This window comes from Pyrenophora tritici-repentis, chromosome 5, assembly GCF_003171515.1.
Source record: "Pyrenophora tritici-repentis strain M4 chromosome 5, whole genome shotgun sequence".
NCBI lineage: Eukaryota > Fungi > Ascomycota > Dothideomycetes > Pleosporales > Pleosporaceae > Pyrenophora > Pyrenophora tritici-repentis.
Window position 1 is genome coordinate 1018779 of NC_089394.1, and position 22092 is coordinate 1040870.

Sequence of the window (22092 nt, forward strand, 5' to 3'; positions counted from 1 at the left end):
GCAATGTTCGCCAAGATTCATGGTCAAAATGTGGAGCTCTTCCGCGGTCGCTTGGTAGCGGAAAGGTTGGCCGCTTTCGAACACTTTTCGCGACGGGGAGAGACGCAGCGTCATACCGCAACAATTGAGAAGTACCGATCAACCGAGGGCGCGCAAATATGCTGTATGAGATGATTGGAGTGGTATGTGGGAATTGTGTTTGGCTATTTGGCGTTTGAGGCAGTTGTGCTGATATGTGCGCAGGTACGGCCTGGCCGCCTCTCTGAAGTAAAAGAGTAAATCCCCACCTTCCACCATGCTATACCACATCTCGGCGAGCCATCCGCGCGATGACGCAGCTTTTCTGACGCAAGCAAACTTGTAGAATCGCCAAAACCGCCGGTAAAATCGTCCTAGATCAGCAGGGCGTCGTGCGCGGCGTCTCCAACTGGGGCACTTTCCTACTCCCCAAGCCGGCGAAAAAACTGCAATCTACACACCACTATGGCCATCACTTCATCATGCGCTTCGATGCGAGTGCGCGTGCACAACACGCTCTGCGGAGAACAATGAGTTTGGACCCGCGGTTGATCAGATACAGCATCGTCAAGATGGGCACCAAGTTTGAGGAGATCAAGGATATACCGGGGACTGCCAAGTTTAGGTGATTGTTACACAGTTGGGCGAGGGAAAAAGGAGGAGAAGGAGGCTATGTGTATTTTACGGTGTATAAAGGACATAAGCATGCAAGAACAGAACAGAAGGAGCTAGCATTGCACATGGCGTTTGGGATTTGCGATATATATCATACGCTACACGAAATCGTCGTTTGGGCAATGAAACAATCCCTGGAGCGTATAACGACGCTCATGATGAAGAACTTGTCAACTTTGGATTTTCCCTTGAACACTACGTGTTATCATCACTTCTGACTCCGCTTGAGATAAAGAACAGCTTCCACCCCGAGAGCCACCATATCGCATAACGCTTCGTAAGCATGTCCCTCCTCGGCCGGATCGCTAGTGGCTATCGTCGTGTCTCCGACCATCAGCTTCATAACATACCCATTGTCGCACTTTGACGTGGCCAGGCGGGCCTGCGATATATCGCCTGGCTTTAGCGCTTGGAGTTAGCCGTGTTTGTACAGAAAGGCTAGATCCACTGTTCGTCGTGTTAGTATGATTGGTACTTTAGAACTTTAGAATGAGGAGAGAGAACATACCAGCTACACCATTATCGGGGCGGCCTCGGGACAGAAGGAATTGCTGTATGCATTCTGTGATGTGCGCGAGAGAGTCGGGTTTGGAGTTTACGGCCGAGAAAGGCGCTAGATCATGTGAGAACATGTTCTTCTAGAGATGAATTGATATGTGCCGGGAGTATCGCTTTCCGGAGTATAACATTCTTGACTGAAGTCAGATTCATTCTCCAGGGACTCCCAGTCGTCGAGGATGTCGAATGGATCGGGTGTGCTCTTCCTCTCGTTGGCCTCCTCGTTCTCCTCCTCAGCCTCTTCCTTCTCTGCGTGTTGCACAATCTCGTACGTGGTGAATGCTCCATCTCGATCCTTTTGTTGTTCCTCCATCTTCTGCTTCAGCGTCTTGAGCTCCAGTGCAAGCTTCTGTATCTCGCTAGACTGGGCAAGGATCCTTTCCCGGAGAGCGTGAATCAAGAACTCGAGCCCTAGTATGCTGGACAGCATTAGTATGCTGAAGAGTAAGCCGCACATTTTGGCAAAAGGCTATGTAGATTTGATGATCGGAGGTGGAGGGTTATGTGATGCTCGCAGAGAGGCAAAGCATGGACTTTATTTATGAAGCTTCAGTGTGGGGAGTGGAGAGGTAGCGGGCTGTGTGAACCATGGTTCAAAAATGTTTTTGAAGTTTGGTCACTGTACAACATCGTGACGTGCGCATCTTGACAAGGAGTAGGTAGTAAATCATCAAACGTATCTAAACCCCACTATCCTTTCCCTTCTACCCATCACAGCGTCTACCATGCTTACATCCCAACGTCCCCCAACCATCACCACATCCTACCTTACCCCGACCAGACCTTCGGCCCAGGACAGGTATACGTAGTCTGCGAACTAGCATACGTATCTACCGTAATACCAGGGTCACTCTGGGCCGCATACCCTGGAATATTCGCCAAGTAATCACCATCCGGAGTCTTAGTCCCACTCCCCGTCACCACAATCTGCGCACACTCTGCATAGAACTGCGGAGTCTTTGCCTGATGCAGGGCCAACAGCTCGTGGCGCACGAGGTAGTTCCCTGGTGCCAGCGAGGCAGGGACGGTAGATTCCCAGTAGAGGTTCTTGAGGACAAAGGCAGTGCCCCAGTTTCGGCCGGAGAGGGGTGGTGCAGTCATGCCTTGTTGGTCGATCTGGGGGGTTGCTTTGTTAGGAGGTTGTTTTTAGTTGGGGCTGAAGACATGAGAATAGGTTACCTTGAACCATTTCTTGCCACTGCCATCACAGCTCTTGAAGTCTCCGGCACATTTGTACATCCATACCATGACTGGGCCTTGTTCGTGCGTCCATTGCTTCCAGAGTGCGCGTATCTTGCCGCCGGCTGCTACTTTGGCGCTGAGGTCTGCGGATGTGCCGCCGTTGCACATGACTTTTTTGTCGTTCACTGACATGGTGGGGTTGTAGTCTGGCCATTGGCGTTGGATGGTTTTGGGGGACGAGGCGGGCGAGAAGCCTTCGTAGCTGAGGTTTATGTTAGAGAGACGTCGGATTAGAGTGGGATATGCATACCCGGGGTAGGTTACGCCGTCGATAACATAGCTGGTTACGGCGCCGTGGGCTGCAGCCTGAGCGGCGAGAAGAGCTGTCGGGAGGAAGAAGTTGGAGAATAACATCTTGAAAGTTTACTTTGATGTTCACCTCCTGTGATCTATACTAGAATACGAGCCGTATCTCTACTCGTCTTATATACTCGCTCCTTGTATGCCCAAAGCCCACTACTATCCTCTGCATATCCCTCATGACCACATCACAATTACCACCCCGCCATTCATATTTCTTAGATGCGCCTTATCGAGCCCACTTCCAATACAAAGGCTCATAGTCCGAGATTGACAAGCTCAATATCCAGCTAATATACCCAGCGCGGTGGTGACCGGACCGGCTAAACGCTATTGGCTACAGGACACTATATTTGCTTCGCCATCCTTGGGGAGCCTCCATGCCGGCTCTTGCCTTCCGAATCAAATCGGTACTCTGAGTGCCTTGTTGGTGGTAGAGAGGAAGCTGGGTGAGAGGTTGTAAGTGTAAAGTGAGATGATGCTGGGACTATGTACAATATCGGTGGTCTTACCGATGTACAACTGATAAGATTCCGGACTAAATGTATAACATTTGATGTTGATTCTCTGATCTAAGGCGCTGTTGCAGTAGTTTGGGGGGAATGCCACAAAGAGTCAATATGCCGGCGATCGATCGCGTAGCAACCCAGCATTATATATGCAACCTCAATATATGAAGAGTCGCAATAATAAACCCCTTGGTTTCTCTTGGCCAGGCGCAATAGGAAGGCGCTCGTGATACATGATCACGCCCATTCAATGTCGGCGAGACATGCTGGTGTCGACCCGAAACGGTGGAAATGTACTGCTGCAGCCCTTCCTCTTTCTGGACAATAGAGCGTTGCAATGCATCTGAGTGTCATGAAATACTTGACATACTAGTGTATCAAGGCCACTGTGGTCGCCGAACACGTCTATTAGGTGCTTATCCACGCTGTCAAGTATTTCATGACACCCAGGTGCTTCTGCGAAAGTGTACCTTCAATCTCGGTCGCGTAGTGATACCATCGGAAGGCGATGATGCGAGTGGACAAGTACTGGAGAGTGGGAATAGTACTCTATTGGTTTGCGAAAACGACTGTGACCAAAGGCATGGTCTGGTATCTCATCTCGCCTTGTAAAACATTCATAAACAGGAAAAAATCATGATAATGCCAACAACCCAGCTCACTCCACCGTCAAAGCCCATCGAGCTTTAATCAGCCATCTCGAGACCAACCTAAAAGGCCTTGGAGTGTGCGAGCTCCTCAGCTGCCTTGCCACTGCCACCATGCATAACCTCCTCATCATACCGGTCAGCATCATCGCTATCCTGATACGCAACGCTGATTTCTGTAATCTCATCACCAACCTCCATCCAGACGTCGCTCGTCGCGGGGACCGGGCTGATCTTGCAGAGCGCCCAGTAGGTGATACTTGCAACGCCGAATCCCGCAAAGAAGTTCAAGTCGTAGATACGCTGTGCGCCAATGGGAACGTCACGCCCAATGGCACCTGCGAAACCGACAACGTTGATCAGGATACCCGCGATGTAGGCGGCGTAGCCTCGCCAGTGGAAACCTAGGGTGTAGTAATAAGGACCTGTCTTCTTGCCAGAGTAGAGATCCTTGATCTGGAGATAGCCCTTGCGGACAATGTAGTAGTCGCAAATCATGACACCGGCGATGGAGGAGAGGAAGACGGAGTAGGCGGAGAGGTAGGTTGTGAAGTTGTTGGTGGTGGAGAGTAGGTTCCAGGGGCACATGACGAGACCAACGAGAGCACAGATGTATCCACCGCGTCTGATGCTGATCCATCGGGGTGCAAGGGCCGTCATATCGGTTCCGGCAGAAATGGAGTTTGCTGCAATGTTGGTTCCGAGTTGGGCGAGCGTGAACGCTGCGGCGATGACGAAGACGCCGAATCGCTGGGCAGATCCGCCTTCATTGAGAAACTGCTCCAGAAGATCCAATGGGTTCCAGATAGCTTTGCCAAAGATGACAGTTGAAGACGACGATACGATTATACCAATGAAAGAGGTGACGGCAAATCCGATCGGGATGGTAAGCAATTGGGGAAGGAACGCGTTGGAGGGCTTCTTCGCAAAACGCGCAAAGTCAGGGTCGTTGACGATCAAAGTGGCGAAGTTGGCAATAGCGCTCATGATACCCTTTACCATAAGCCATCCCAACTCGGATCCACGGGCGGTACCAGACTGGTGAACAATAGGACCTAGACCCTTTGCTCGAACGACGGCCCAGATGAAGAAGGCAATGCCAGCTACGGGTACAAAGAAGGCTTTTACCGTGAATAGGTGGCGAATCTTGTGCACTGGTGGGTAGATGAACGGCAAAGATCCGAGCCAGAAAAAGAGGAAGGACACAAAAGCGACTGTGTTTGTACCAGAATCAGGAATGCCGTTCTTGATGCCGCCTCCGCCAGTGGCAGGATCCGCATTTCGCCAGTTGTTCCAGATGGCTCGAATCATGAGGCTGACGCAGGTGCCACCAATCCAAGCTTGCACGCCATACCAAATACTGGCCATGGCTGCACGGTTGAAGACTGGCCATAGCGCACCCCAAATACCAAATGAGGAGCGATTGACGACAGGGAAAGAGATATGATATGTCGCACCGATACGACCAGTCATACAGACGAAACAAGCGGCGATGGAGTAACCAAGCTATTGTTGAATCAGCGCATGTTTGTATGACCAATATGGCTTTCATACCCAGACGCAAATCCATGATTGCCACCATGAAAGACCGTCTACGATGTTGGCAGACGAGATCATCCATGTGTTGATGTTGAAAGAGTCGGCTTTGGCAATGTTAGTTTATGCGAAGCGTTATCTTGCTTATGGTAACGTACCAACCCAGAAACCCACAAAATTCCATGCGCCCCATTGCCGGCGCTCAGGCTCAACCTTTGACTATTAGCAAAAGTATAGACTTGAAGTACAAGAACAACAAACCGGCTTCAAATCGTGGTTGTACAGCATGAGCTGCGCCGTGGTGAGGTTGGGTTCGCTCTCGACCGCGAGCTTATCAGCCCAATGGGCGACCTTGGATCGCTTGAGTTTCTCCATAATGTTGTCGAGGTAGAAACCTTCGTCGCTGGAATGGAAAACAGTCGAGGTCGCGATGGGCCTTATGAAGCTTTCGCTTCGGCTGCTCGAGGCAGCCGCTTGGTATGGGTGAAAATCTCCGCTTGGATGACGTGGGGGGGTATCTGAAGCGAGTGAAGGTCTAGGTAAGCCCAGACTTGCTGGTGGTTGCTGCGGGATAAGTGGTTGGCGTTCGGGATCCACGGTGGCTAAATTGCTGGGGGTAGTTGGAAAAGGCTAGCTGTGTACAATACTGATATCGCGCTACTGCTGCGATATGATGTGAAAGGATCTTAATCGTGGTTGCTAGAGAGGGTCTGGTATGGGGCGTGCACCATCTTAAATGCCACGAGCATATCTGCCCACCAGATGAACTATCTTGGGATTTACTCCACGCCTAGAGGCTGGTGTGGCTCCGCATCCGAAGGCATCATGGTTATACGGTACTGTACTGGTTGAATGGTAGGCCTGTTCCGGCAGCCTTATCTTAGGGGACTTGCGATAGCCCCACGGTATCCACCGAAGATGCTTCGCTACAGTTGCGCGGCTGAATGCTCTCATGAACAGATCGTGTGATGCATCTGGCCGCCTGCATAGCTTACCAGAGGGCAAATGGTGCAGAATTTGCGGCTTGGATGTGTGTAGGAGGGCATGTGGGTGGAGGATTTACCGCGAATGGTGCAGCGCCAGTGTAACGGTATCGTGTGCCGTCCCAGGATGTGAAGATGAAGTCTTGGTAGTTGTGCATTGCTACACAGCTATCTCCGCGATAGGACCCTGGATTGCAGAGATTTGCACCTTGTCTTGACTCGATAGAAACATGTCACCAAGATGCCGGTCCCGGAGAAGCTCACTATCTCGCAGCAGACGCCATGGTCGGTTGAGGTTGCAGGTCGACGTTCGCTTGAGGCTTCTAGCTGGGTGGCTATCACATGGAGGGGATAACGTGATGCAGTAGGGAGATAAAGGTAATGTGGGGTTCATGGGGCGCCGGCCGGGCCATTCAGCGGCCAGCCTGACCACTTTACTCGATGTTATCGAGTAAATCGTTTGGTTTCTATATCATACACCATCTCTCACCTTAGTATGTGTCTTGCCCGACTCTTGTCCTCTTGTCACCAACTCTGTCGAAATTTTCCCACGCCTGTATCCTGTGCATGCGGACACCCTTCGCGCTCACGCCTATGCCGAAGCCGGAGCCAGCCCGCCTCCAAGCCCGTGTTGGCATTCTCACACACTTCTTGGCTGTCAGAACGGTTGTATCAGTGCAGCCCCCTTCGTGACATAAAATCCGTGTGTTGCATTTGTAGTAAAGGAAAGGAAAGGAAAGGAAAGAGAAAGAAGAACAAGGCGATGAGAAAGCGTTGCCTGCAGAAGCACATGTCGAGCGGCCAAGGCACAGGACCAAAACTCAGTAAAAGTAAGAACACCGGGGCCGAGTGCATCAAACTGCAGTTGTAGGACCGAGCTCAGCGTGCGCCGCCGCTCGGGTCCATGACACCGTCGTCGATGAAGCCGCGCTTGGCATCGCTCGCTATCCGCAACGCTGCGGCCAACGTCGACGCCTCAGGAAACCTTATGTAGCGCTGCACTCCTTTTCCCCTTCCAAACCCGAGCCCCATGTACATGAGCATACCCTAACATCATGGACGCGTGGTTGGCACTTACGGTCAAACAGCGGGTACCTGCAGATAAACGAAGCCTTCATGCCATTTGCTAGATCGTGAGATGCATACTCTTGGTGAAATCATGACCCGATCTGGGCTGTCGGGCCTACTAATTGTCCTAAAATACAAGCGCTGTGTATTCTCGTGTGGCTGTTTCAACGGGCTTGTTTCAACGTCCGCGTCGATGGAGATGGTTAATTTCGGTAGTTCGTGGCGTCGACGTTTGTCCGCGGGCTACGGACAATTCATGTGCGTAGTGGAGAGAATATGTCCACACTGCTACTCTGTGCCCAGCCTCATCGTACGACGATCGCGATTCCGAAGGTTTCGTTTCGTATTGATGGGTCAGTCGTGATATGCGCCACGTACAACTATGACGCACCGCCCCTATTAGCATGACGCTTTTGGTGCAAAACTGTTTATGAGAAACACAAAATCCGAATTCATTGGTTATTCATTCTAGGAATAACTATCCGATTCTCAGTATCGTAACCAAATACCGTGAGACACTGCCGTGCCTATCTGTAACCCTTGTCCGTAACGCCTCATCAACCAGATTCCCATCCGTAATCCAATCCTCCGGTACTCAACATGAAAACGTTGACATCGTTCTATCTCTAGAAGAAACCGCCGTTACCGTGCTTGGGCTTCTTGGCCTTGTCCTCCAGCTTGCTACCGAGGATAGACCCGGCAATGGCTCCGATGATGCCATGCCCGCCCATCTTGTTGCCGCCAAAGTAGCCGGCTGCACCGCCACCTAGAGCGCCCATAAGCCCACGGTCGCCCTCAGCCTGCGCGTTGGGATCCGTGGGACCGTGCTGCTGTCCTGGCTGGCCATAGGCGCTATGACCTTGGGGATACTGGTCTTGGGCATATGCACCTTGCTGGGGGAATTGCTGCGATGGCTGCTGGCCGGGGTATTGGCCTTGTGGAGGATACTGGGCAGCTTGGCCGTATCTGGTACCTGTTAGCATCGCGAAACAAGTGTTATGCCGTGTTTATTCTCTTACCCTTGTTGCTGCTGGTCATAGGGTGCTACTTGTTGGCCGTGTTGGAAACCTCCGTGTGCAGGTGCACCGTATTGCTGGTTATAACCTTGCTGTTCATAGCCCTGCTGTGGCTGACCGTAGCCCTGGCCTTGCTGCTGCGGTGGATAACCGGGTTGTTGGTAGCCGCCTTGATCCCAGCCGTGTTGCTGAGGGGGATATTGGCCTTGGGGAGGATATTGCTGCTGGTGCTGGTAACCCTGGTTGTACTGGTCGTAAGGGCCGGACATTGTGATGATGTGTTTGCTGTAAATGTTTATGCGACGTTTGTAGGTGTGAGAGTTGACAAGGTCTGGGGCGGTTGTTGCGCAAGTGAGGGGTCAATGGAGGGGTGATTAGGATTAGTTGGATTGACACAAGGTTGGGGGCCAAGACGGAGATCGAAATGGTAGTGAAGGAGGACAGGAAACGGCGAAAAAGCAACGTTAGGCTCTTATACTGATGATTCGCTTGCCGCCGCGTTTACAAACATCTGCTGACTTGAAGAACTCATCATTACACATGGAGGCGCAGCCTCTTCAAGCTGGGCTCAGCCTCGGTGACGACTGGCTGCCACGGCTGTGCGGAGCGAGCGATGCTTGGAAGCCACGGTTAGGTAGAGGCCGCATCATCCGTACCTAATTATTCACCAAATGCCGCGCCATGGTCTTTCTCTTGCAATCGTCACTGCACTGCACCTGTATTTCTCCATCCAACACGGTGCATCAGGGGCGACAGCCTGTCTTTACTTCGAGACAGCTTTCGGACGCCTCGACTCCACAGTGAACACACACACACACACACACATACCAGGCTCCTCTGCGCCTCAGGAAACACATCGTTCCGTACCCCCCTCACAGCCCCGTGCGAAACATTGTGTGCTTCTGGCTGTTCAAGGAATTGCCCTCGGCCGGATCTTCGGAGTGGAGCCGGACTTTGGAATGCGCCACCCGAGGCGCAGCGCTTTGTCACCACTCGGACTAAGTACTGTGTGGCTCCGTCGTCAGTCACGGCTCTAACCACCAACACGAGCGTCTCCTGCAAAATGTCAGTGTGAGCGCATTCCACATAGGCCGACCGGTAATATGCGGGGAAATATCAAAGGGATCAATCTACAGCCGTGGCTTTGCAATGATCAACTTTGTTCTAGGCATCCAATAACTGCCAGTCACTCGTTGGTCACACAAAAGTTCCCCCGTAGCGTTTGATCTACTTCGGAGACGGGAGCTGAAACGCGACCATGACCCGCTGAGACAAGTCCAAGACAACTGCCAAAGCTTGCGCGACAACCTTGCTCTCGGCTTTTGGGAATCTTACCGCTTCGGGGCTGATTTGGCGTCTTTTGCGCCCTGTAACTCCGTCATTTGATCCATTGTCGTTGACTCAAGTGCTGCTAAATCTCCTGTCTAGTCCGTAGCGGCGGATTCACACCGAGCGCCTCTCCAAACTGACATGGGCTCAAAAGCGACTCACCATTAGCGTTGTTCATGCGTCTTTCAAATGCAACCCCTCTCGCCAGTCGCATGAACGTGTCTCGTCTTGAACGTTTGCCCAGCCATTCAATGTATCTCTGCTGACATTGCTTTCCCTTCAGTCCTTCGTTCCGCAGGCGGGCTTGTCCATTCTAATTTCTTGCTTCCTTCCATTCACTACCACTCTCCTTTACCATCGACTACGCTGGTCGCGGTCCTGCAGGATATTACCGGATCCTCTCATCGATCGCGAGGGCCTTACATCGCTGGTCGATACTGCAGAGTATGTCTGGTGGAGGAATCGAGCGGCTGGAAGACTGAGAGGGGCTCTCCTCATCGAAGCAATCGAATACCGGAAACAATGCCCGCTTCATGGCGCCGAGAGGTTTACGACGAGGTCGAGAATGTGGTTTTGGGAAGAGATGGCGAGCATGTGGAATCGGAAGAGCCTATGGCCACAATAAACCGGATTCTTCGAAGATCACCATTGAACGAGCCGGGTTCCACGGACATGGCCTATGATAGTGACAGTGACGACGAAAGCGACCACGACCATGCCTTTGTTACAACGACCATGCTTGCGCCCGCTACCACACCAACGCCGTCTCTTGCCTTGCCATTACCTGTAAGGAGTTCCAGCCAGTCAATCGACGTTTACTAACGTGAACAGTTCCTTGTCACCATGACGGTCACGGGAATACGCCCTGTCCAAACTGCCTTGGCCGACTCAGACCCCACTGAAACTGTCGTTGTAACCATGCCACCGCCTAGACAACAATCATCCAACGGAATCTCGCAAACGACCGAGCACTTGCTCATCGCTGCTGGCTCCATCGGTAGGCAGAAATTGTCACTCGTTCTCAAATGTATACTGACCAAACCTAGGTGCCACCATCATTATCGTCATGCTGGTACTTGCCATTTACACGATGCGCAAACGCGGCCTCACTATCAAGGACCTACTCAGCTCAGGCAGACAACAAATGCACCGCGGCTCCCCACCATCACATACCTCGACCTACGGACAAGACACCAAACGGCCCTACGATGACGAATACACTTATGGAATGCGCGATAATGTCAATGCTCCCCAGCCAGCAGCCATCTCTCGCAGATCCGGCCCAATGTCCTCCCAGAAACCTTTGCAAGATCTCGAACGAAGTGACAGCTTCAACCAACCACCGACTCGAGATGGTAACCGCAGCTTCTACGATGACACTGTCTCACGCTCCGATGGCCATCGCCGCAACATTAGTGAAACTCCGTCTTCACCCGTCCTACCAATCGAAGGGCGACGGCAGAGCGCATCAACTCGCAACACTAGATCTATGGACGGTGATGAATCAACACTAGACTTCCCTGACCTACCCCAACGGCCACCCAGCAACCTGCCAGCTCCCCCCACATTCCGCCAATTCCTCTCCAACCGTCCTTCCATCTCTCAAAGACCTGGTTTTGGAGGCGCCGCAGCAGGTGGAATTGCGAGCAGATTCAGTTGGACAAACTCCCAAGCCCCGCAAACCCCACATGACCCCTCGCGCGATACTGCCGTACAGTCAGTTGGCCGCGACAGCTATATGACATCACGTTCTTCCGTCCCGCGTTTCCGCACAGTAGACTCCTGGGTAAACCAACAGTCCAACCGTGTCGAAGAACAACGCCTAAAGCAGCAATTCCGCATGACACAGTCCACCACATACTCGGAAGATGAAGTGCCGGACATGCCAGCACTACCACCTGCTACACCCAAGAATGCCAGTGGCATCACCAGGACACCAAGCGGTAAGAATGGCCTAGTTGGAAGGGACATCAAACATCAAAGACACGACACCCGTGACACTCAAACCACGGCCCCCGTCTTCAAGGCACACCCAGGAACTGAAGTCCGCTTCAGCACACGTAGTGCCGTACCATCGGAGGTCTTGGATATGGGACGTAAGAACACAGCATTGTGAGCATAATATTACTCCTCGTCGTCCTCTAACAGAGAAAACTTCATCGAACATACTATTTCGCTACCGTCCATCATTTGTATTTTTTGCTTTTTACAGAGTACCCATCAGCGATTGCATTTGAATTTGCATTTTCAGCGCATTTCGGAAGGGGCGAAAAAGAGGAAGGTTGGGCGTTTGAGGCGATTGGGCGCTTGCGGGCTATGGCCAACAAGGAATAAGTGGACCCGAAACCCATGCGTAACCCAATAAGCAAAATGCCTGCTTGCCTTGGCTTCCCGCCCACAGACAGCCCGTCTCACTCGGTCTATCTTTTGTATATTGCACCTGCTTCTTTCTTTCCCTTTCTTCATCATCATCATATCCAATAGCCAAATAACCCTCTTCATCTTCTTTCTTTTTTTAAAATCTATACCTACGTAATAACTACTTACTTAACCTTCTCCACACCCATCTGCTATGTCTCCCTGCTTCTTTGTACCAAAAGCTGCTTCTGCTTCTTGTTATCCGTTGGTACTTGTCCAGGATCGGGATCGAGCAATCTAATTAAAGGAAAGCACTTTTGAGCGATTTACTCACCATTTGCTTCTCTAAACGGAGCAGAAACGCGCCGAAGATGTCAGGTTAGGCTCTAGAACGCCAAAGTGTGAGATGATGTCAAATCTTGGTGTGTCGTGTCTCGGAACCTCGTCGTAAAATGGCGTGGTTTGCCCTTCCGACATGTGCGGAAATAACGGCATCAGCACGGGAACGGAAATCATATGTGGCTCGGCAAGTAGGTTGGACATGGATGGGACGTATAGTAGAGGTGCTCATATAGTTGTGTGTGGTGACAAAGGTGTTGGAATGGGCGTAATCATTAATGCTATTCCAATGTACTACATTCCCTACCCTTTCCCAGCACACTCATCGCCAAAACTCAATCTGACAAAACCCGCCCGAACACCCTTCTAACCCTCCCGACCGCATACATTGCCTCCGCCACCCGGCCCGGATGAGTTCGGTCGAGTTCCAAGTCTGCGACACGGCAAAACGAGCCGTAAATGACCGCACCACCACCACCACCACACAGTCTAAGTAACTAGTAGGTACGTACCTAAAAGAAAGAGTAAAGATTCGGGTGCACCCCACCCATGATAGTTGGACCGAGAAACGGGTCCGAAACAAGAAACTAACGTGTGGGCCGACGAACATTGCTTCATCCGAGTTTGAGGATGGGGCGTTGTTTTGGGGGGTGGGTTGGAGGTAAGGTGAGGTGAGATTGGGATGGAATGGTATGAGTTGAGGTGGGAGAGTGTTTTGTGTAGGTAGGTAGAAGTATGATTTTGCGTCATTTGTTGGTATATGATGTCATTGTAGTTTTGGGACCTTCATTTCTAGGCAATTGAGTAGATGGGTGGTATAAGATACGCATTGCAATTGCGACAATTGTGGTTAGAAAATAGGCGCATGTCAGACTGAACAATGGAATGATTAGAAGAACTGCGGATCACGCCAGAAGACGCCAAATTGTCACGAACAAGTCAACAAGTCAAAAGAAAGAGAAGCGTCTTACATAGATAACGCAAGGGAAACGCCCAGAACATGCAATCGCAAAACGAGAAAATGTACCGCCTCATCTCTTAGCGTCCACGCCGAGCAACATCTTCTAGGAAACCTAGTAAGAAAGACTTGTCTACGGGACTCTTTCCCTCTGTTGCGCTGGCCGTCTTACTCTGGCTACCAAGACCAACTAGACTGACACCATTGTCTTGTCCCACATTAACTCCCGAGTCGGCGGGGTGGCTCGTCGGGGCCTTCGGGATGACAATACTGGGCATGCCGCTGCCATCGCCGATGCTGGAAATCCTGCTTCTGTTCGCCATGCCTTCTGGACTAGTCGCACCGGCACTGCCATTTGCGGGCAATGGACTGACGGGGCTGACAACACCAGACATGGTCTTCTTGGGTGTAGGCGGGAAAGGGGAACGAGCTGGTGGTATCGGGCTATGCATCTGAGGCTGAGGCGAGGGAGAAGGCTTGCTGCCGAAAAGGGACAACAGAGCATTCTTCTGGTCCGAGGGAACAGAGTCACGTCGATCCATGGAAGACGCTGGGGGAACGGGCGATCGAGACGGCGCCATGGCCAATTGAGCTGGCGGGGGCTGAGGTGAGGGTCCCTTGAACATGTCTAGCAGGCCTTGCGCATGTGGGGTCGGTTTGGTCGCTGGTGCTACATCAACACAAAGATCAGTATATGTCTCTGAAACAACATCAAGGGTAAACCAAAGTTAATGCGACGTACCGTGTGATCGATCATGTTCTTACCATTGTCACGTCGATCCATGGAAGACGCTGGGGAACGGGCGATCGAGACGGCGCCATGGCCAATTGAGCTGGCGGGGCTGAGGTGAGGGTCCCTTGAACATGTCTAGCAGGCCTTGCGCATGTGGGGTCGGTTTGGTCGCTGGTGCTACATCAACACAAAGATCAGTATATGTCTCTGAAACAACATCAAGGGTAAACCAAAGTTAATGCGACGTACCGTGATCGATCATGTTCTTACCATTAGGCGGCACATGCGCCTTGTTTTGTTGCTGCTGGGGTCTCTTGAGGATCTGAGGTTTGAACGCTGCCTGGGGTGACCCCAAAACTTCTACAGCTTGCTGCGACGGAGGGGGAACCTTCACCATGCTCTGCGGTGAAGCTTGTGGTGCGCGTTTAAGGATCTGCTGAGGCATGAAAGGCATGTTCGTGGCTGGCGACGGTCCACGCGAGCTCCCGCTTGTCGGCTGCTTGTTCTTCTTCATCGTTTCAAAGTCTGGAGCATTGACTGGCCCGCTAACAGTGGCTGATGTTATCTTCGTTCGTGTAGGCATTGTGGCAGAGGTTCCAAGAAGGGCATTATTAGGCGGCTTTGACGAATTCGCCGTCGGGTGCGCTGATGGATATCCTGGGGTCTTGGGAAGAGCAGACAACTCTGCAGGCGCAACCTCTGGACTTGCTAGCGGTGGTGTGGCCCTGAACAACGACAGCAAGGAGTCCTGATGGAGGTTCCTTGGCTTTGGTTGCTCAGGCACGAAGCTGGGACCGACGGGCGGTGACTGATATTGGGGTGGGCTGGGAGCAAACTGGCCTTGAGGAGATACAAGACCGTGCGGCCTGTGTTGAGGAAGCGGATGTTCGATCTTTGGTGTTGTTTGCAGGCTTCTGTGTAAAGGTGCTGCTATGCTGGGATGAGGCGACTGCGCGACGGCAGGTTGTTGAGTGTTGGTCTTGAAAGAATTCAACAGTCCCATGGCATGTTGGTTCAAGTTAGGGGCTGGTAGGTTAGAAGCATGTGGTATTTCGGGCCGTCCGCGTCCGGCTGTGAACTGTGAGTCGGCCATCTCCTGGAAAGGTCTCGGATTATGTTGATCAAATACTTGCTGCATGTTAGGTGGCTGAGATGAAAACATATGTCCTGGGTGCTGTGGAGGCTGCATGTATTGATGTGGCATGCCGTTGAAATGACCCGGAGGGCCTTGGGGTGAAAAGAATGGTGGCGGAGGCCCCATGTTGCCCATCTGAGGCGGTCGAGGATGGTGCTGACCATGAGGGCTTGAAGGTTGCATAGGCGGAGGCATCATCTGATCGAATGGCGTGCGAGGCTGCTGAGCTCCAGGCTCAGTATTGCCTTGCTTGAACAGGGCCAGGAGCGAATTTGGCTGTGGCGGTCCCGGAGCAGGGTGACTCGGAGCCTCAACTGGCGGCGTCTGAACGCCCACACTGAGTAACCGCTTGAGGGCCTCGGCGGGGTCCTCGCTTTGCTGTGGTTGTTCTCGACGGTCTTCGGACAGCTCAGGCAAGTTGTTACTGGGGGGCTGGCCTCGACCTAGCCTGGCCACCATCTCTGCGAAATTATCCGTCGGTTGCGTATCTGCGACGGGTTCAGCTTCGTTGGCCGAGGCCTCGTAGATTCCTTGTTGGAAGTCTTCGTCGTCGGTCGCTACCACGGGAGCTGGAGCCATGTTGGCGCTATTCCGTGCCCTCTGCCTCCCAAGCTTATTTTGCTGCTTTATCCATTGCTTCAGCGGACCAAGAAACGGAGCGACCATGTAAAAGCTGCTCTCTTTGATCAAATCTTGCCCATTTCCCTGATACTGCTGCTGCGCCTGGTTCTTCCGCCTCAACATGGGTAGATCCGTAAGCTTGTACCAGTCTATCTTGGAAATCTCCTTCCTCGTTTGTGGCTCGAACTCTGTGTTCATGGGTACGCCGCGAAAGACGTATAGCATCATACTCTGCTCGCGCATTGTGACGGTAATCTTCTTCATATGCTCGTCCGGCTCGACCAGGTTGGCCTGCCTCAGATCATAGCCAGTTTCCTCCCAGACTTCTCGCACTGCGCAATCGAGATCCGCCTCTTCCTTGTTGATCTTTCCTCTAGGAAAACTCCACTTTGCGCCTTTCTTCCAGCCCTTGACTAGTACGGCGTGTGTCATCTCTTCATTAAGCATGATGGCGCCGCGCACCGGCACCCGCGTCTTGTAGGCGAGAAATTGCTCATAGGCCTGCTGGTGTAGCTCTGCCGAATACTCTGAGAATAGCGGGCAGTGCTGGAACATGAGCTGGGAGAATTTGCGCAGGTGCATCGATGGTAGGTTGTTAGGGTCGATGGGGCGGATGAAGTCTTCGTAGAACCATTGGGCTTCCTCGATCTGGAAACATATTCGCTCTACAGACTGCAATTCTTCTTGGGGTAAATTGACAATGAAGCGGACACAGAGGTCGTCGAGCCAGTCAACTAAACTTCTATTCGAGTAGCTCATGGTGGGTGCAGGTTTGGCCTGTGTCAAGCATGCCTTTGGGCTCGGTCGCGCAGGGTGGGGAGCTGGTGGGCGTCGGGCCAGACAGCAGTCGCGTCGCGGGCAGCGGGCAGCGGGCAGGTAGGTAGTAGGTAGCGATGTGGTCTAGAATGCAGACGTGTCAGTGAGGCGAACACAGCCGCAAGTAAAGTGGAAGCCGTGGTCGGTACCGGCAAGGTTTTGGTTGTTGTTGACCTTGTTGAAGACCTATCGGGGACTTGATCGTGGCCGACTAATGGTTGGTGTCGGCAAGAGCGATCGACGTAAGGTGTGGGCGGCTGTGGCTGTGCTTGAGAGGAGTCAAGATGCCGGCACGCCATGACGTTCGTGTCGGGGGATCTTCGTCACAGAATCAAGATCCAGACTCACCGCCAGCGAATTTCACGGCGATAAGTAGACTCGCCAACTTTCCTTTCTGTCGCACATTCACTCTTCATCTGTCACAGCTCTCACCTTGTCGCCTTCACCGCGCAGTCGCACTCGACAGCTATACATAGGGCAGCGACGCGCCCGTTTCACATTTTTGGAGTAGGATAACCGCCCGCCAACCAGACCACACGCGCGCTTTGAGACAGCCGCACCCCACTCCCCAACGTCAAAGAGACGTGTTTGGGCTTTCAAAGGCATATAAGGCCTCTTGAGACATCTTCCTTAGGCTTCATTCACACAAACACCCACATCTCTACGCCAAATCTTCAACTACACACCACACCCAACATGGCGAACCTCGTAGCTAAGTACGCGATGAAGAAAGCGTTGGGCAAGGAAATGGAAAAGTACAAGGGCAAAAGTGTCGCCGGTCCTTACGTAAGCATACACATGATCTTCTTTAATTCTCACTTGCTGATCGTCTTGGCAGGACCCTTTCTATGTCGAGATACCTCATCCCACCAAGCCTGGGAAGACGAAGAAAGTTAAAAAGGAAATCCCAAGCTACATTCCGCAGCATGACGCAAACGTACTGGCCAAAGCCCGCAAGATGGCCTACAGGCTCGACTACGCCCTATTCAACTTGTTCGGCATGCGATTTGGTTACTCGTCCGTCATTGGAATTCTCCCCGTGGTTGGCGACGCCGCAGACTCTGCACTCGCTCTCAACCTCGTTCGCAAAATGCGCCAGGTCGAATGCGGTCTACCAGCTACCGTCCTCATCATGATGCTTGTCAACATTGCCATTGACTTCCTTGTCGGTCTCGTTCCTCTTGTTGGTGACCTTGCCGACGCTGCCATCAAGGCCAACGGCAAGAATGTCCGCCTGCTCGAGGAACACCTAGACAAGGTCTACAAGCCTAAAGAGCTTGTAGACAAGGATGCCAGATTACCAAGGGAGTCGCGGCCGCGTCCTGCTTCGGTCCTCGTCGACTTTGACCAGGAACAAGGCTACCAGAACTATGACGATGAACACGAGAACGTCCGCCAGCCACAACGCTCTTATAACGGAAGACGCGTTCAGGATGAAGAAATGGGTATTCGACACGACACTCAACGATCGCGCAGGGATGATAGGCCCAGCCGGAACAACACCAGGAGTAGTAGGCGTTGATGAGTTTTCTTATGTCTCTTTTCCTAGCCTCGTTTCTCTTACTATCTGTCGGCATGGCCACCAAATGTGCGTGGATATTTGTATAGTACACTACTTGGTGGCCGCTCGTCTCTCCTTGATACTATACCCTAGCGCTGTTGACATTATACAGCAATGTCATCCATATCCTTGTAATCTTTTCTATGTAACACACGGACTCTTTCACCTGTCCAGTCCGAATATACCTTTCACACACGGACTATTTTACTTGTTTGGTTCTGCATGTACCTTTCACGCACGGATGTCGTCTGCGCCTGCCTTGCATTAGCTTCCATCTTTGGTAGCTGCCACTAGTCTTGTCCCTGCAGATGCGCAGCAGCAACTATAAAAAAAGAACCTTTTGGATACGAATTATTTTGATAGGTCGCGAAATGCGTCGCGCGATGGGTGTTGAGTGACGTCGCATCCGCCCGTTTGTTTGTGGACGACCATAGCCCCATTCACATATGCCCCGCTTTGCTCCGCTCACCTATCGAGTATATATCTTGCCTCGAACACTTCATTCTCACCTCTATCCTCACGCTCGTTGGCAAACACTCGCTTCACACCACCCCACGGTTACACACAGTCAGCAAGTATATCCAATCTCTACACTGAGCCCATCTAACCCCCCAGCTCGTTCCATCATGAACTTCCTCATCTTCTTGACCCTCGCATGCAGCGCTCTATCTCTAGCTGCACGCGCACCGCCCATGCCCTTCGAAACCGCCCACGTCGTCGTCCTCGCCAACGCCATCAAAAACACCACTACCACGATCCACTACACCGCCACAGCTCCCACACCCACCGTCGCCCCCAACGAAGCCCTCGCCATGGGCGCCGACGTCAATGCCGCCACAAAGCCCACATCCACTCGCACCGTCAATGTCGTTGCGACAATTCGCCCTGGAGACCCTGAACCCTTCATCACCCTCTCCTACCACCTGTCCACCTCAGAGTTCTGCGCCGACGGCATCACGCACATCAATAGCGTCTACACCAATGGCGACTGGATCCAGCCTTTCTACCTCGAAGATTCAAGGGGCTTGTTGATGGCGCACCATGTGCCTGGGTTCCCGCCGGCGATTGTCATGGGTCCGTACAACTGGGAGAAGAGTGCTATGGGCTTTGGTTATGAGAATGGAGAGTGGCAGTGTGATTGGAAGGAGGATGAGGCAGGCTTGGTTTGTGGGCAGTGTAATGTTGGAGATTGGAATGAGGGAAAGTTGGATTGTGGGAGAGAGGCGAATGGGGCGAGTAGGCAGAAGGAGGCTGAGTGTTCGTTTGTCTTGGGATGGCAGAGCCAGTTGCTTGCTGCTGCAGGACCTCTTCCGGGAGGTGGTGAGATGGGTGTTTGAGTGGTATGAGTGCACATGTGGGCGTTTGTGGAGCTAGGAAGTCTGTGGCCAGAAGGTGGCTTGATCTGTCTATCAGCTTCCGATGATATGGAGCCATGTGTAACTAGGTACTCTTACCGAAAGGCCACGAAATCAAACGAGATATTTCGGTTCTACTTCCGACTCATTTCCACACGAGAGATCACACAGGAGATGAGTGAAGTAGAAGAACATCCAACTTTCATTAATCCAGGGTATCTCAAGTTCTCCAACACGGCACACAACATCGCCGCAACAAAGTAGGGGACATATCTCAGGTACTGAATTACCAAATCCATTCTGTGGAACCCCCACTCTGACGTTCCCCACAGCGGCTCAGATACAATCTAACCTGTAACCACATCCATTCCCACATCCCCACCGTCTAATCAACCACAACGCCCTTGGGCCCAGACTTTCCTCTGTACCCATCCACCTCATCTTCATCGTCCTCCCAGTAAACCACACGACGCACCGGCTTGTGAATCCTCACACACCAAAGGAAGTAATCCTCCAGCACCAATAAATTAAGCAAGAGACGGTTCCCGGTCCACGCAAGCCCACAGACCATGGCGCCCGCCACCGCATCTAGGATAAAGTGATTCGCCGTAGCCACGATAGCGATGAGGATGATAGTAGGATATGCGACACCGAGGAAGATGCAGAGCAAGCGGCGAGGAGACGGGATTCGCATTCTCAAGCCCATGGTAAGCTGGACACTACGGGAGCGACGGTGCTGATGCGCCAGCGGAATCGACATGATGGTAAGTCCGATGAGGAGCGAGTAACCGAAATGCAGCGACGGCATGGCGGCGTATTGGTTGCAGAATTTATTTTGAGTCCATACGCTGCTTTCGCCCTCGGCGCCGTGAACAGTGTCGACGAAGCCGTAGCTGCGCGCTTCTTTACCTATGGCGCCTGGTACATCGGGGTCGGAGAGGAGGCGCGGTGGCATGCAGGGCCAGAGCGTGAAGATGATGAAGGCGATGAGGTTGCACATTGCCATTGTTCTGCGTCGCGCGGCATAGATTTTGGGCCCTGCGGGACTGCCATCTGCCTCACACAGTGACTTGTTGTGGAGAGGTAGGTCGATGCGGTTGCGCGTCGTGGTGTAGTAGAATAGCCATACCAGGAACAAGATTGTACCCGGGATATGAATGAATGAGTATGTGCGGTTCGTCCAGTGGAGAATGAAGGGGTGCTTGAGGAACCAGGCTTGCACGTCGAGTTCGAAGAAGATGTGGAGTCGTTGTTCAAGGTGAATGATTTGAAGGGCGTGACGGCGGGCGACGTTTACGGTACCTTCGACCATTGTTACAGCTGAAAATGCGCGACCAAGTTGGTATACCTATTATCGATAGTCAGTATATCTCCCCAGAGCGAATGGTCGTCGGCCCGAATACTTACCCAGTAGATCAGTGCCCAGTACCATGCCTCGACCAGAAACGGAAACTTCTTGAGTAGCCGTGACAAGAAGTAATCCTGAAATCTCATGGTATTAGGACTCATGACACCCTTCTTCATACCCAGTATCGAAATTTCGCGTTTCCTCCATTTCGGCTCCTCGTCGATGTTCGCTAGTAACGATGCGCTCGACGATAGACTAGATCGACCCGAATCGGGTGAGCCTGAACGCGGTGAATTCTGGTAGACTCTCCGCCGTCCGAGCAGGCGATACTCTGTGTTTCGGTTTACATATGTGCCGCCGAAGAGTAAGGTTACTACAACGAGAGGTTCTATGAAGGCTCCTGCGCCCATGATGGCGAGATGGGCGAAAGGACGAAACGATAGTTGAAGGTGTCGGAGAGATAAGATAATCAAGATTCGAGACCCGACTTTCAACGAGAGCGATGTATGGATTTAAAGAATGGTCATGTGCTAACAACACAGTCAAAGCCGATCGATCAGGTTATCAATATGCCGATACGCTAAGCGCAGCTCAGTGTCGTGCCTTCCGCTTGACTTGTTTTTGAAAGGCACCGGAACGAATACGGGGGTATCACGAAAGATAAAGTTAATCGAGGAAGAGTTCCGAAGAAAAGATCAAGGAACGGATAGATGATATACTCCGATGCCGAAGGGAAGGCCTGACACTAGAGTGACGCCTGGCGCAAAGTGAAATCAAGCAAGCGGAAAAGACGGCATTGTAAAGCGCATAGATGACTAAATACCACAATCGGCCACTGATGGCCTTCGGGCGAGTCGGCGTTCGCTGGGCGACGTCTTTGCCCCTCCCTGGCATGGAATCCTAAGCAGCCGGCTTCCGACGTGACTGTGACTGCTTGCAGTTGCTGGCTTAGTGTCGCGTGCTGTCAATTTTTGTACTACGTCATTG

General features: G+C 52.3%; 10 protein-coding genes across 10 annotated transcripts; 4 read left to right on the forward strand and 6 right to left on the reverse strand.

Annotated features, from left to right (window-relative positions):
- Window positions 1-158: 158 nt before the first annotated feature.
- On the forward strand, window positions 159-647 carry PtrM4_103610 (mitochondrial 37S ribosomal protein bS6m; the record flags this gene model as incomplete). Its single annotated transcript, XM_001936239.2, has 3 exons — window positions 159-182; window positions 244-275; window positions 365-647. The coding sequence occupies 3 exons, from the start codon at window positions 159-161 to the stop codon at window positions 645-647; spliced, it is 339 nt and encodes a 112-aa protein (XP_001936274.1).
- A 461-nt stretch (window positions 648-1108) lies between these two features.
- PtrM4_103620 (uncharacterized protein) lies at window positions 1109-1325 on the reverse strand (the record flags this gene model as incomplete). Its single annotated transcript, XM_066107519.1, has 2 exons — window positions 1109-1140; window positions 1202-1325. 2 exons carry the CDS (start codon window positions 1323-1325, stop codon window positions 1109-1111), a joined length of 156 nt encoding a protein of 51 aa, XP_065961968.1.
- Window positions 1326-2019: 694 nt separating this feature from the next.
- Window positions 2020-2847, reverse strand: PtrM4_103630 (Glyco-hydro-61 domain containing protein; the record flags this gene model as incomplete). The annotated part of the gene is made up of 3 exons (XM_001936238.1): window positions 2020-2367; window positions 2431-2695; window positions 2744-2847. The coding sequence occupies 3 exons, from the start codon at window positions 2845-2847 to the stop codon at window positions 2020-2022; spliced, it is 717 nt and encodes a 238-aa protein (XP_001936273.1).
- Window positions 2848-4012: 1165 nt separating this feature from the next.
- Window positions 4013-5860, reverse strand: PtrM4_103640 (FUI1, Cytosine-uracil-thiamine-allantoin permease; the record flags this gene model as incomplete). Its single annotated transcript, XM_001936237.1, has 4 exons — window positions 4013-5455; window positions 5504-5592; window positions 5644-5698; window positions 5747-5860. 4 exons carry the CDS (start codon window positions 5858-5860, stop codon window positions 4013-4015), a joined length of 1701 nt encoding a protein of 566 aa, XP_001936272.1.
- Window positions 5861-8162: 2302 nt separating this feature from the next.
- On the reverse strand, window positions 8163-8821 carry PtrM4_103650 (Med15 multi-domain protein; the record flags this gene model as incomplete). The annotated part of the gene is made up of 2 exons (XM_001936236.2): window positions 8163-8502; window positions 8556-8821. The coding sequence occupies 2 exons, from the start codon at window positions 8819-8821 to the stop codon at window positions 8163-8165; spliced, it is 606 nt and encodes a 201-aa protein (XP_001936271.1).
- A 1582-nt stretch (window positions 8822-10403) lies between these two features.
- On the forward strand, window positions 10404-11997 carry PtrM4_103660 (uncharacterized protein; the record flags this gene model as incomplete). Its single annotated transcript, XM_001936235.1, has 3 exons — window positions 10404-10667; window positions 10713-10878; window positions 10928-11997. The coding sequence occupies 3 exons, from the start codon at window positions 10404-10406 to the stop codon at window positions 11995-11997; spliced, it is 1500 nt and encodes a 499-aa protein (XP_001936270.1).
- A 1619-nt stretch (window positions 11998-13616) lies between these two features.
- PtrM4_103670 (mRNA-decapping enzyme 2) lies at window positions 13617-16784 on the reverse strand (the record flags this gene model as incomplete). Its single annotated transcript, XM_066107520.1, has 2 exons — window positions 13617-14206; window positions 14519-16784. 2 exons carry the CDS (start codon window positions 16782-16784, stop codon window positions 13617-13619), a joined length of 2856 nt encoding a protein of 951 aa, XP_065961969.1.
- A 753-nt stretch (window positions 16785-17537) lies between these two features.
- PtrM4_103680 (DUF4112 domain containing protein) lies at window positions 17538-18363 on the forward strand (the record flags this gene model as incomplete). Its single annotated transcript, XM_001936233.2, has 2 exons — window positions 17538-17627; window positions 17680-18363. The coding sequence occupies 2 exons, from the start codon at window positions 17538-17540 to the stop codon at window positions 18361-18363; spliced, it is 774 nt and encodes a 257-aa protein (XP_001936268.1).
- Window positions 18364-19028: 665 nt separating this feature from the next.
- Window positions 19029-19739, forward strand: PtrM4_103690 (Atrophin-1 multi-domain protein; the record flags this gene model as incomplete). Its single annotated transcript, XM_001936232.1, has 1 exon — window positions 19029-19739. The coding sequence occupies one exon, from the start codon at window positions 19029-19031 to the stop codon at window positions 19737-19739; it is 711 nt and encodes a 236-aa protein (XP_001936267.1).
- Window positions 19740-20142: 403 nt separating this feature from the next.
- PtrM4_103700 (PAP2-3 domain containing protein) lies at window positions 20143-21515 on the reverse strand (the record flags this gene model as incomplete). The annotated part of the gene is made up of 2 exons (XM_001936231.1): window positions 20143-21105; window positions 21165-21515. The coding sequence occupies 2 exons, from the start codon at window positions 21513-21515 to the stop codon at window positions 20143-20145; spliced, it is 1314 nt and encodes a 437-aa protein (XP_001936266.1).
- Window positions 21516-22092: the final 577 nt, after the last annotated feature.